Source organism: Zootoca vivipara, chromosome 9 (assembly GCF_965207765.1).
Source record: "Zootoca vivipara chromosome 9, rZooViv2.hap1.1, whole genome shotgun sequence".
NCBI classification, from domain to species: domain Eukaryota; kingdom Metazoa; phylum Chordata; class Lepidosauria; order Squamata; family Lacertidae; genus Zootoca; species Zootoca vivipara.
Window position 1 is genome coordinate 45,599,453 of NC_142592.1, and position 14,588 is coordinate 45,614,040.

The 14,588-nt window shown below is 41.4% G+C and overlaps 1 protein-coding gene across 24 annotated transcripts in view; it reads left to right on the forward strand.

Annotated features, from left to right (window-relative positions):
* The window catches only part of RBFOX2 (RNA binding fox-1 homolog 2), a 184,913-nt gene that overhangs the window by 165,328 nt on the left and 4,997 nt on the right, over positions 1-14,588 (forward strand). For 16 of the 24 annotated variants that reach the window (XM_035127271.3, XM_035127267.3, XM_035127272.3 and 13 more), the window contains 3 exons: positions 3,397-3,436; positions 12,854-12,942; positions 13,861-13,933. In XM_035127271.3, coding sequence (XP_034983162.1) covers positions 3,397-3,436; positions 12,854-12,942; positions 13,861-13,933 — 202 coding nt within the window. Of the gene's footprint in view, positions 1-2,058; positions 2,256-2,888; positions 3,126-3,396; positions 3,437-5,909; positions 5,953-9,300; positions 9,378-12,853; positions 12,943-13,860; positions 13,934-14,588 lie in introns of those variants that run through there. The other 8 variants (XM_035127270.3, XM_088676710.1, XM_088676699.1 and 5 more) reach the window with 5 other exon arrangements.

A 14,588-nucleotide genomic window follows, 5' to 3' on the forward strand; every position in this document is an offset into this window, starting at 1 on the left:
TCTCAGTTTCATGGTATACTTCCTGGAAACGGGACACAGAAGAGACATTCATTTACCCACAATGGATTTGCTTTCTTGGTTGGAGACATTTTTGAGAAGAGTTAAAATAGTAGAGATCTATCAAATCTTATTTTTAAGAAAGGATAAAGGAAGGGCCAAAAAGTGTATAAAGTCCAGTTTTTAAAAAGCAAAACAAAAAGCATTGATACAAAGTGTGTCTTAATGTGTGGCCTTACTTCCTTGGCCTTTGGTTATTTCTTATAGTGTGATGATGAATCTGTAGCTACCAGCGGCTCTATTGTTATTTAAAAAGTAAAGCAGCCCACACCTTTGAAATAAAGTTTTTGGGTTTTTTTTAGCCTTGACAGGATGCCAGAAGCTCAGCCATTTTTGTTGTAAGATTTCACTTTGCACCCTGAGGAGGCTGCTTTGTCTGTAATGCTGTTCTCCAAGCATCTTTCACAGATTAAAATCCTTCTCAGAGGAAATCTGAGCAGGAGAGAAACCACCTAGGCAGGGCAAGTTAGAGCCTGTTCCCCTCTTCCTCTGACGGGGAGCAGTTATATACCAAATAGCCGGCTGCAGAGGTGGGCAATTGCAGTTGAATAAAATGCATGTAACTCGGCCAGTGGCACTGGGATTGGAAGTAGGAAAAATGGGGAGTCTGCCTTCTTTTGACCTTGGCTCTGGCACTGCCTACTACTAGCATAGATTATAACTGAGGAACCATGGACTTCAGCAGAAAAAAGTTCCCCATTCCTGGTCTGCTGTCATAGTGATATATAGGAATGCCCTGGGTCATGGTAGTTCAGTTGGAACATCTTAATAACTAACGAGATTGGATTGCTGTGCCCAGAATTTAAAATGAGTTAAGGGGAGCAATATGCAGTTGCCAGCTTTTCATTTCTTTTACCATAGAAGATGGTATATTTATAACTTGCTTACTGTTCCACTCTCATTAGTAGCAAATACCTGTGTGGAGCATCCTTCTTGATCTGTACAGGAAGAATTTCTAGAGCAGTCCTCTGATATTTCCCCCATGAATTAATCCTGTAGTATCCCTCTTGCACTGATTCAATGTGTAGGTTGTTTGCTGTGCTTGTTGTTATCCCTGATAGTAACGGCTAGAATGTTCCTAGATAAGATGTTGTCCCTGATAGTACATGGGAGAACATCTTCAAGATCTCAATAAGATTTAAATTGAATATTTAAATCCAGCACAGTGTCACAGTTCCGATCCAAAATGGGTCTCAGGATAGAGATAGAACTGTGTCTTTTCAAGTGATGTTAAATTATACACTGGTTGGGGAAAGACAATAGTAAGCAAGCTGCTCCCTCAAACTGCCCATAACTGTACTAGTTAATTTTGTAAAATTGACCAATAACTCACCTTCTGTCGCGGCTGTAATCAGGAAACTCCTGTACAGCAGATGACAAAGAAAGAGTTTTGGTTCCTTCTGGTAGAGAAAAGAGACTTTTTGATGGTACAATTTGTCTCAGTATACTAGGCCAGGAAGGGAGAGACAGCTTTGCTCGTGAAGCAAGTAAGTTTCTTTTTCTGAGGGCATAATCACTTGCTGCTAGGTAGTACATAACTTTTATTCCCTCCCCCAAGTGTTTTAAAATGAACCTTTATAAGAGCTGAGTGTTTTTATCCATCTGGTAAACTATTGAAATTTAGCAAACCACTAGATTCTCTGTAACTCATTCTTATACAAGGTGTCGCTTGCATACTTTGTTAACAAGATGGATCTGATAAACTCAACCCAGAAATGAAAGGCCCCTGATTTTCTTCCTTGTAGCTACCATATGGCCTTCTTCTCGCTGCCAAATCAGTGTTACTTTCTTTGTTAACTTAGTGTCATCAAGCCTGTTTGTCCACATCAGCTGTGTTTTTGTAGATCAAAGTGCCACTTTATCCATAGGGAATGGATTATGACCATAATGAGGCTGGATACCACCTGATCACTTAAACTTTCATCACTGTAGAAGCCTGATGATCATAAGGCAGACTTACAGTCAAGCTATACTGGCCTTGTTGTTTGTAACTTCCTGTAGGTGGGTATGTTGTGATCAGAGTGGGAGAATCTTGGCATCATTTTGTACTCCAGTCGGCATATGGAAAAAATTACAAGTAACACTGCCTCCTTCCTCCTAGCCTGTGATAACATTAACTGGTAAGCCAGAGACATGCACCCAAGGATCTCATATATGGAGAACTAATGCTTTTTAATATGAGTGATTTAGCATACAGCTTATCCGAAGGAATAAAGCAGGAGAAAGCTGTGCAATGCTAAAGCATGTATTCATAACCAGGGCTGTGGCAAACCCTCTTTTCCTTCCTTGTCCTCCCCTGGTCCCCTGCCCTGCCAAAGCAAAGTGCTTTATACTATGAAATATTGCAGTAAGTGTTGGGGCTTTCACGTCTTCAGTTTTTCGCTTCTGGAGGTGCTGGGAGAAACTAATTAGTGGCTGTTAAATGAGAGCTTCTGTTCACCTAAACTCTCCAGGTGCTGCTCTCTGCTGTGGAATGTGTCGTTACTATCAGGGATTCCCCTTATTTTTCAATTTTTGGACCTTAGATCAGCCGCCTAATTATCTCCGCTTTTGAAAGCAATGCATTGTGGGTATTTCTTTCTTGGTTACATGTAGCTGTGCCTGCCTGGATCAAGAGTTTATTTATTTGGATCCCCCACCCCACCCCACCCCACCCTGAGGTGTTAAATCAGTACTTTTAAAGTACTTTGCATGCTTGTGTGACCAGCCGAATCTTTTCGCATGTCTAATGTACAGGGTATATAACAGGTGATGTATGGATATCAGAAAGTGATCGCACAAGGGTGCAAGATGCATAATTATACGCAACTTTTGGTGTGCTTCTGACCTAGGTGGACTCCAGCCCTTGATGAACTCCTCCTAAAGAACTTGTTGGTACTATCTGAAGCCCATTACATGAAGCCAGTTATGAAGCCAGTTTGTCCATGTGTTTTAGAGGGTTAACTAAAACCCTGGTCCAAGTTACCAGCTAGAAGCAAGGTTTCTCAAGTCGTGTTTCTCATCTTCAGGGCACTGGGTCCTTTAAAAAGAAAAGAAAGACAACACTCTATTTTGTATGACGATACGAGGATTGTTCTTTCCCCATCCCCCCCTTTGCATACTGTCTCCCCTTCTGCCCTGCCCGCCTGCATGCTGTGGAGGATGACATGGAGCTGTCTAGCGTGCGTGCGCACACACAATCTCTTGCTGATTTGCTCCTGCCCGAAAGCCCAGGTTATGGTTTCATACATCACCTGCCTGTGTAAAATGCATGTGCATGCTGCCGTCCTCAATAACCGGAATGTGTTTTCTGTTCTTTTTGTTTTGTTTTTGTTTTGTTTTTGTGTGGATTTTCTGCAGTGTGGTTTACCAGGACGGATTTTACGGTGCTGACCTCTATGTAAGTACACACACCGGAACCTTTTCATCCCCAACCCCCCCTGATAAGCCAGCCTTTTTTTTGTTATTGTTGTTGTTGCTGATGTTTTTAGTTTGTTTTTCAAATATAATTTACTTTTGATTTTCTTCTTCCTTGTGGATATATACATTTATATATTTAAGAATGCAAGCATGTTTCTCTGTCACTGCACTTGCCCCTGGGCGCAAGACCTGCTGTGCCTCTAGGTTTTCTAACCGTTGCCAGGGTCAATTTACAAGGTTGAGTGTCCTCTTCACACAGGTACGGTATATGCTGCTAATCAACCTGAGAGATGATTACCAAATTGAAACTTCTTGCCCGTGCATCTCCGATTGGCATAATTTCAACCCTAAAAAATAATAATGAATAGATAACAGGATTGATTGGGCCTCAGATCTTTCCTTTCCATCACTTCTTTACATTCCCCTCTTGGGACCTTTCGAAGGTTTTATTGATGTAGGGAGCCTAGAGAACTCAAGGTTTACAAAGCCTACGCAGTGTAGAAATGTGAATGCTAAGCCTTCTTAGAAAATGTTTGCCTTTGTCCAGTATCAGGGTAACTTAAAGGTAGCATATTGCTCCTTCATTCCCTGAATATAATGGTACCTTCTGGCCCATAGTTAAGTTCTCTGTAGTTCCCCTGAGCAAAAGTGTTAGGTAAAAGGTAGTCATCCTACTGTTCCTCTTGAAACTTTTCATTACCTATGTGATGTATTGCATTCCCATGTGATTTAAGAAGCCAGCCAGATCCACAGAATTTCTTGGACTCTGATTTACATGTGCATCTCAAGCAAAGCTCAAAGATTACTGGCTCATAAGCGGAATAACTAGGGGTGTACTTTCTCTCTCACGCACTTTATAAGAGAGGTTAAAATAATCTTCCCATATGCATCTGCTGACAATAAAACTTAGCCCAATATCACCCACTTTGTATTAATTTGAATAGTGGCAGCAGATGTACAGCTTTGATGTCACAGAGACCTTGTAGTTATAGTATAGTTAGGACAGGAGAATGTAGTGTTTTTTCCTACTAAAGAAAATAGCCTCATTTTAAAAACTATGTCATTGTTTAAATGTATCCCTTGGTGATGAATGGGGCAGCCTTCAGTTGCTTCTGGTCAACTTCATAAGGTGACATTTGTCCTGCGTAGGCTAGCTACAGCAAGTGGGATACACTCTGGCTAAACATAGAAAATCCCATTGTGATGGTGGTATTTCAACTCAATGCAGGCATCACTTACTTGTGGATCTTCCTACCTTGGCCAGATTCTGTTATATGTAATTTGTGTAGAAATGCAAAAGGATGACCCTGGGTTTCCGCTAGCGCTCCTAAATTGCTGTCACATTCAGAGGAGACAGCTGGATACTAGTCATGCAGTGAGGAGACAAGCAAATGAATAGCATCTTTTGCTTAGCATCATCCCTTGGCACAGCCAGAGATGCGAATGACAAGAAAGGTGTCAGGTGTGGTAATTTCCCCACTCTTGTTGAAAGGTTTTTTTCCCCAACCTGACCTGTTTTTGGCAGGCAGCTATTTTAGTAGTATATAGAATCTGCACGCCTCTTTTTATTGCATAGTACCCTTGGCACTGAAATATGCCTGAGGCCTAAAATGGCATTGATGGGTCATTTAGCTATAGACAATGTAGATTCCATACTTTTGTGGGGTTGAGGAAGAGAACAGAAGTACCCGGTAGAGTAAATGAAGTCTCTCAAGGTAGATTAACCAAGCTTTTCCCATTGCTTTTCATTGCCAGCTGAACTGAAATGTATGGCTACATCTCAGTCATATCTTCTAAGCAATCTGCTTTCTGCTGTCTTAATTGGCATGAATCAAAACGAGTGCTGTTTACTTGTAACAACTTGCTAGCTATTCATTTTCCTGCCTCTGGGAAAATAGGTATTGTAAGGGGAATGACAAGGGTATCAATGTTGTGTACCTGTTCTAGGAAGGTAGTGAAGGAAACCTTTTTGGACCCTAGACTGCAAAGTCACCCCCGTGAAGTTTAGATGGTGGCAACAAACTGAAGAAGCAAGAGAGGGGATGATACAAAGGCAGAGAAGAGCAAATAGAGAAAACTGGCTTCTCATTCTGTTCTCAAATTTTACTGTCGTTTTTTCTGTTCTCCTCTCTCTTTTTTTTCCTCTGAGGCAATCATCCTGCTTAGCTACTTTGTTTTCATGATAAAGGCTGTCCCACAAGGTTTATTGCTTTCTGGCATTAAAAATGCAGGTAACTAGCCCCAGGGTGCAGAGGATAGGTATGAGAACTAACAGCTTCCATTAGCATGGGTTTACTTTGCAAGAGCAGCTGACTTAAAAGACCAATCATATATATGAAAAGCGTGCTTGCATCCTCTGGAAAGAAAAGGCTGGTAAGCCCTTTGGGCTTTTTGTGTGATTATTTCCTTCCACAGCTGTGTTTTTGAACTGCTCTTCCTGTGTTCTGTTATAGAATAGTCTTACAGGAACCAATCATTAGCGCTAAAATACCTCAGGTAGGAGTGCCAGTGTGACCTGCCAACCAATCAGATTGTGGATTGCAGTGAAAAAACAACAACCTTGAATTAATACTAACAGTTCCAACATCAAATTAGAGATGGGAACAGAGTCTTTTTTTTTTAAGGCCAACATACATTTGTGAGCATGTGATCAAAACTCCAGTACATCTCAGTGCTGCACAAACCATACATTCATAACAAATAGGGCAACTTTCCTAAACCAAAGTAGAAGGCTAGCAACCAGGCAAGTTCCTTGATTTTTCACCCATACACAACCAGTGCAGCAGAAGCATATTTTCATTCTCTCTTTTCCTGTTCTATAATCATGCTTCATACAGGGCATACCTGCTTACTGTTTTGCAAGAAAAGCTGGGCGTTGGTTAAATCCCATTCTGTTATCTGTTACATAATTTGGAAGTAGACACTTGAATTTGAGGGTTAGAAAGAAAGAAGGAAGGAAATCAAAACAATTGGCTGGAGTTATTTTCTGAAAGAAGGAAGCAAGGAAGGTGAGAGAAAAAGAAAAAGAGAAAGAAAGAAAGAAATCAAAACAATTGGCTGGAGTTATTTTCTGAGAGAAGGAAGGAAGGAAGGAAGGAAGGAAGGAAGGAAGGAAGGAAGGAAGGAAGGAAGGTAGGAGAGAAAGAAAGAAAGAAAGAAAGAAAGAAAGAAAGAAAGAAAGAAAGAAAGAAAGAAAGAAAGAAAGAAAGAAAGAAAGAAAAAGAAATCAAAACAATTGGCTGGAGTTATTTTCTGAGAGAAGGAAGGAAGGGGGGGGGAGAGAGATAGATAAATAAATAAATAAATAAATCAAAACAATTGGCTGGAGTTATTTTCTGAGATTTGGCAACTGTCAACAACATAAGTGGTGTCCTGATGGTGCCCTAGAGACAAGAAGCTGGTTCACATAGAATTCCAGCAAATGTCCTTTGCTGCTTACCCTGAATGATTGTCTCTAGTTCACTTAGTTTCACATTTATGTTGTGTTACAGAGTATTGTTGTCATCTTAAAAATTTGATGCTATGGCTCTGGTTTGTCGGGAAAATTACCACCACTACCCAGCTGTAAATACATTTTTGAAACTCCCTAAAACCTTATAAATGGGATTAAGTGTCCCAGAGGAGGTGAAATGCTGTATCTGAACGTGGCTTAAGCTACTTTACACTCAGCGTTTTTCTCCATGAAAGCAGTCTCAGCTTTCCCAAGTTATGCCCTGACAGCTCACAGATATGGTCAAAGGCAATCCCTGTGGTCGCAATAGGTTGCCCCACCCACTGCTGCTACATTCATAGGAATTGCTGCTGCTGTCGTATGCAGATGGTGTGACATCCAGTTCACACATTATATTTTTTTTTCCATATGGGCACATACTCTGGAATGGTCACGACTGTGCACATGGAAGAAAGAATGTATTATGTGCAGCTTTGACATTGCAAGGAATCTATGACTATTATTTGAAAACAAAAAAGAACTAGAAGATGGTGCTCAAGTATGCCAAAACCTTAAAGCACCAGTATCTGCAAAATTCTTATAGTATCATTGTCTTCAGGGTACAGTAAGACATGACAAGAGGAGAGAGGAGCAGAAATCATATTTTGGATCATGGTTGTGGTTTGTGTGTGTTTCTCTACAATACCATGAATATCAGTGTGTGATCAACTCTGGAGCCATGTAGTTTATACTAGGCCTTAAGGGTTCACACTGCAAAAATAATCACAAGAAGTATGTGTGTGTAAAAGCATGGTCCTTGTGTTCATATCAGACAATTCTTCAACTTGAAAGCTTCTTTGCATATTGATAAAATAAACGATTGCATCATTTCCTGACTTTGCTATGGAAAGCATTTGTCCCATACCCTTGTAAAGTGAAGAGGTATAAAAAGTTAACATGGCAAAGTTATTACTGTACCCAAAAGCCCCTACAATACTTTCAGTATTCACTGAAACTTTGGTTTGGCTGAACTAGTGTTTGTATTGATTGAAAAAGGTACTGAAACCACAGCTGTTTTGTGGGGGATACTCAAATATCCAGAGAGGTGTTTCGCTATGCCTTTGGTTGCTGAGCTGTGGTTTATATTCCTGCTTTTTCAGTTGCCCTCCAGAAAGCAGAATAATTGAGCTTGGTGTATTTTTGCCACATTGCTCAGGATATCCCATGTGACTGATAGATGAGAACTCTACAACCCAAGTTTGTAGGGCTCTTTATGTAGACATGGGATGGGAAAGCATAATTAAAGACAGCTTCCCACTTTGCTAAAGCAGCACCTGTCCTTGCTGATCTCATTTATATGACCTCATGCTGAAGCAGATAACCATACAGTGTGAAGAGCCTTTCCTTTACCATACATTTGCTCATTAAGCAGCCGCGACCTCATTGCTTCCCTCCCCTGCCTTGCTTCCTCTTCACGATAGAGGCCTTGTGGCAGCCTTGCTTATGGCAGAAAGGAATCTGGCATCGCTTGCTCACAGTTAAACTCAATTGGTTTTGAAGGTGATGACAATGCGGTCAATGTCCTTTACCTAATTGAAATTTGGACGATTTGGCACAAGTCACCTAGAAATTGAGATTAAATAATTTTAAACATATGCTCATTACTGCCCAGCTGCAGAGAAATATGGAACAGCTGGTCATGATCTGTCCCTTTCACTGTTTGACAAGAAAACTCAATATTGCTTTTAAGGCTGTCCTGTGATGATTAGGGTTATTTGTGAGTAGCTGCAGAGAAGTGTAAAATAATACTTGAGGGTAGGAGGTGGGTAGAACAGGATAATCCTATGTGATCTAGTCAGCAGGTCTCTTCTGGAAGAGCTGTGGACAAGCCATAACCGTAGGAGGGTGATGTTTTGCAGGGTCCCCTATGCATGTTCTAAGGAATTTCAAATAACTTCAGAGTAGTGCAAAAAAGTCCAGAAAGTCCTGCTACGTGAAGAACCTTGCACCAGGATTTTACATGTCTGTTTCACAGACACACATCTAAAACATTCCTATGGTCTGGAGAAATAAGAAATTCATTACATTTTTTTTCTTCTTGTTGCATTATGACCTGCTTAATTTCAAGCAAGCACCATCAACACAAACAGCTACTTGTACATGCTCCTTCCTCTTCAGTGAGGAGCATGTTAGAGATTCATTTAATCCCAGCTCTTGACTTCATTTAACACATCCATAGTAACAATTTGCAGTCTTTTGCATCAACACTGATGCAGACATTCACACGTCCACACACGTCATTTTGTATTTCACCTCTGCATAAGTGCACGCTTACCAGAAAATACACACCACCCTTTTAAACTTCATTTTTCCAATGAATTATTTTTTCCTCCCCCCCCCAATTCGTTCTGCAGTCAGCTGAAGAAATGTTAAGATCTCACTCTAAATCTCTCAGTGGAGTCTCTGTTCCCTTCTCTGATATAACAGATGGGTTATTGCTTGTTATAATTATTAACATTTGTGGTGTGGGTCAGGGTTAGGGTGGGATATTTTGTTTGTATTTATTTATTTATTTTGGGGTGTACATGGGACTTATTTAAGGTATGCACTGTTAACTCCAGTGGTGACTGACTGTTTCCGTAATAGCAGGTCTTTGTGGCTGCACGCTCTAGTTATTGAGGCTGTGTACTTCACACCAAGCTTGTGGTAGAGTCTAGGGCAAACTGCTGTCCCAAGAGAATGCTGGGATAGATAGAACTAGCCAATATCAGTCTGAACGTGGTGATTTTGCTGGTTGTTTTTAGTTCCAAATGTCGGCATGCTTAGTTTTCATTTTCTTTCTCAAATTTGATTAATAAATGTTACACCATTCCCTTTTCCCACCCTGATTCCGCCTTGTTTTGTTCCTTTACAAGAAATGCAAGTTAAAGAGACTGAAACGGGGGAAACCTTTCCTTCTTTTCAAACTGCATCTTGTCCTCATGTTCACAATCCTGCCGAACACAACTGATTATCTGAAATGTCAGTAGAAAAATATCTTGGGAAAGGAGCGCAAAATGGGCACATTTTGAGGCAAGCTGCTCAGCCGTCACTGCTGCCAAAGACAGAAATGGCTAAATCTGAGCATGCCTGAATATCAGATGCATTGGTAGTTCTGCAGCCTGATTTTTGAAAAAGGAAAAAAAAAGGGGGGTGATTGCTGCGAATGTGTATCAAAGCTTACTTTGATCTGCTGCTCACTGTAAAATTCTCTCTTAGCTACTGGTGAGCAGCACAATGGGATTAACAAAGAATTAAAACAGCTACTGTGGGAGGCTTAGTGTCATGTCATTTCCCTATTTAGGGAGAGGCAATAGAGCAATTCTCCACTCTGCTGTAGCAGGGGGACTATTTTGGTGCCTATTTTTGGAATTTATCTTAATGGTAAAGCAACTTGCATGTGAATCAAGGAGAAGGACCCCCCCCCTCCAATAGAGCTTTGAAGATTAGTCATTTCCAAAGGGTTTGTACACTGCAGAAGTGGAACAACTGAAAAAATTGCAATATTTACTATGAACTTCTCCACCTGTAATAGCTAGATGGAGAGGAGATACTATTGTGTTCATACTGAATTTGCATTCATAATAAATCTGTTCCATACCTCTAACACATCTGCATTCTTTTGTTTTAGGCTGCCCTCTTCCTTGCACCCCCCCTTCGAAATACAGTAACTCCAATAAAAGACAGAAGTATAAAATGAAAGTTACAATTGTCCCTGCATAGCAATACTATGCAATAGATGGGACAAAGCATGGCTTTTGCAGCCTTGTGGTTCACTTCATTAGTTAGTAGTTGCTATTTTGATCCCAAGTGAAGTGAAATGGCATATTTTTATTGAATGAACCCTAGGTTGGTTGCAGGAATGTTAGTATTCTTTTTAGTTTCTCCGAAATCTTTTGAGTTATTGGCATTATTGGGTTATTGGCACAATGCAAGCTTGAGAACCTGCACAATATCTTCTTTATTTACACAGAGGATGTTTAACTCAGTGACAGTAGTTTCAAGCTGCATGATTTGCTGTTATAATTTCTGTTCTGTATAAGCCATTTGAGTGAATGTTGAGGTAGAACTTTCAGAAAAGAGGCATGTCTCCATAGCTGCCAAGTTATCCCTTTTTTTAAGGGATTTTCTTTTATGCGGAATAGGCTTCCTCGCGAGAAAAGGGAAAACTTGGCAGCTATGTGTCTCTCCATTCCATGGGATATCATTTTCAAGCTGATTTACATCATTTGTCTTAATTATGTCATTGGTCGAGTAAAATTTGCAATAAGAAGATCAATTTTATCAATATGATAAAATAAAAAGATGCAATAAGAAGCTTCCTTCTCATGTTTGCAATGGGGGCCTAGAACATGCTAGTGTTTTTAAAAGTTAAATTGTATTCAAAGAACAATTAAAATAAAATAAAAGGTCCAGCAACAAAGCACAGGTGTCCCATAAAATCATACTGTACATCTGAGCCACGCATTTGAAGAAAGTGTGATTAATGTCTCTTCATAATGTCTTACTCTTAAGCAATATTTACTAATATCAATAACACTAACAGCTTGTGGCTGTACAACATGAAGACATGAACTTGAGCCTCTTTAAAGACTTCAGGTTAAGATAGGCTGGCAATTTTGTGCAAGGGAGAAGTTGGGGGTGTGGGCAGGTAGTTGCATGAATGAGAGAAAATGGGGTTCTGAGGCTTGGTGAGGGGAGCTTAAATGTGACTAGCAGCTGATACCTAGAAGAGATGGGGTAGTGGTAGTCCAGGAAATGGTTTATAGAATGTGTAAAGGATTTGTGGAGGGTTTAATGGAGGGATGAGAAAAGCAAGCTGGTTTTCGCTGATGAAGACTGTGTGTTACAAACATGGTATGTCATAAAGGATAAGTGGAGGGTCTTACAAGCTAAGACTCAGTCATAGTCTTTGTCCTAAGCAAGAAAGTGCTGCTGCAGAGACTTAAGTGGGAAAACTTTGGCATAGCAAGAAGAGGCTGGAAACACACACACACAGAGAGGGGGGTGGCATTCTGAATTGACTGAAGAAATTGGGGAGAATGAAATGGCAGGAAGGAAGTCCATCCATATGATGGCATTTTAGTTCTTTGGAGACACATAGGGCTTGATCTTAACAGTCTGCTTTTGAGATTTCATTTCAACATGCATTTTCATGTCTAGAATTTGCCTCTCAAATGTTGACTTCACCTTGTACATGTGCCTGTAATGATGAATTTCAGACCTCCATCCAATTTAAGCAAACCTACTTGGGGAAAATTCTTTTCCTGTGTGTGTGTGTGTGTGTGTGTGTGTGTGTGTGTGTGTGTCCATGCAGTTTGCATTATACATTTGCTTCCCTAAGGGATGACTCTGTTGGTTGCTTCTCTCTTGGGTTATCTACCCTTTCGGTTCTGGCTAGCCCAGAAGGTCAGGGCCATGAAGCTGGTGAACTCAAGATATGTGCATCTTGATGCCTCTCTTGAGGGATCTGTGCTTGAAACCTTCCCCTTCCCTCAACTAACAGCAATAAAGTAGGAGAATCTCTTGAGTTATTCTGCATTATTCTGGTTAAAATGATAACAATCTGTGACACTTGCTCCCTCCCAAGGAACTCTCTTTACAGTGGTTATGTCACGGGGTGGGATGACAGCATCTCTGTTTTTGTTTTTCTTGCCGATTCATCCTCCTGCAGAGACTACCATAGCAGAGTCTCTTCCATCCGAATCGTCTGACAGAGACATGTGTGATGCGGAATTTGCCCTCCGCCACTTGGGGATGGGGGAACGACAAAATAGGCAAGGGGGTTGGGCAGCCTCTCATGATTTAATGTGACATCGGAGTCGATGCAGTTTGAAACACTTCCTCTCTATGTGTTGTATGTATGAATGACTCCACTTTGTTTGAGGGGACAGATATCTATAAAGTCAGTTCTCTTCTTTCCTGCAGGGCGGATATGCAGCCTACAGATATGCACAGCCTGCTACCGCAACGGCAGCCACTGCTGCTGCAGCCGCTGCAGCGGCTTACAGCGATGGGTATGTAAGGAGGGGGTGGTTCCGGTGTACCTGGGGATCAAAGGGTATTGTTCTATCCCAGCCCCCCATTGCCCCATGCTTCCCAACACACCCTGGATGCAAACTTTAAAAGCACCACTTCCAACTGGGCGGTGTAGCTAGCAGCTGTTACGTGATGGGTGCATTCTAAGCATATAGTTCCACATCATCACTTGCTCCCTCTTCCATGGGTGTCTTAAGGTGGCAAGCATGGTGTCTGCCTCATTCCTTGCAAGACTCACACTTGCCTACCTGCCTACCTGAATGATCAGTTGTAGCCATTTTATGGGTTGCAGGATTCAGGATTTCTTGAAATCTAAAATCATGACCCTCTCATGTTGGAACAAAAGGCAACTTTTCATAGTAGGTATCAAAATACGTGCTTGCCATGGGCAAAAGCAGTCCAGAATGACTTTTTTTAAGGAAGAAGAAGAGTTTGGATTTGATATCCCACTTTATCACTACCCGAAGGAGTCCCAAAGCCGTTAACATTCTCCTTTCCCTTCCTCCCCCACAACAAACACTCTGTGAGGTGAGTGGGGCTGAGAGACTTCAGAGAAGTGTGACTAGCCTAAGGTCACCCAGCAGCTGCATGTGGAGGAGCAGAGACGCGAACCCGGTTCACCAGATTACAAGTCTACTGCTCTTAACCACTACACCACACTGGCTCTCTAAGGACAAAGTTTTAATTTAATTTTACTATTTGGGTGCTCGTTATTTCTGAGTATTTAGAGTTAGCGGCCCCATGTATCAACTCAAGAATTCCTTCTTGAAATAAGTTGCCTCTTTGGATATGGAGAGCTGAGAAAAGGGACCATACAGCTTCTTGTTTCTTTGATGAAGCAGATGTCTTGTAAGTCTATGAAGTGACTTTGCCCCCTTCCCCTTCTGTTTCTTCAGTTACGGCAGGGTGTACACAGCAGACCCTTACCACGCCCTTGCCCCTGCCGCTAGCTATGGAGTTGGCGCTGTGGTGAGTATGCCTTTTCTCTCACATTCACAGTGGTTTTTTGTTTTTGTTTTTAAATTTTATTTTACCAAGAGACCTTGGCCTGCAATAGTGTCTCTAGATAATGTCATGTGTTATAAGCAAAGCATCAGAAGTAACATGTTTTAAACTGGACATTGGTTTATTGAGTTGTGTTTGCATGAGGGGCTGTGTAAATTATTCCTAATGGTTGGTTTGGAAGCTGAGCTATAACAGCCCCCAGCTTCCTTGGGTTCTGCTTTCAAGCGTTCCCAGGTTATTCTACAAGCAGTCTGTCTTCTCATGATCTTCCATTCCTTGAGAGCAACTTTCGGTTTAGCTTTTAAGTCATGTAGACTCGGCTCTTTATGCTGGCTCCCAGAGATCCATGCTGTGACGCTCAAAGGAACTGGCTTAGGAACCAGAAGGGCACAGATCAACAATAAAGAGGAACTAGTAGCCTACTAGAACTTGTAGGGATGCGGGTGGCACTGTGGGTTACACCACTGAGCCTAGGGCTTGCCAATCAGAAGGTCGGCAGTTTGAATCCCCGCGACAGCGTGAGCTCCCGTTGCTTGGTCCCAGCTCCTGCCAACCTAGCAGTTCAAAAGCACGTCAAAGTGCAAGTAGATAAATAGGTACCGCTACAGCGGGAACGTAA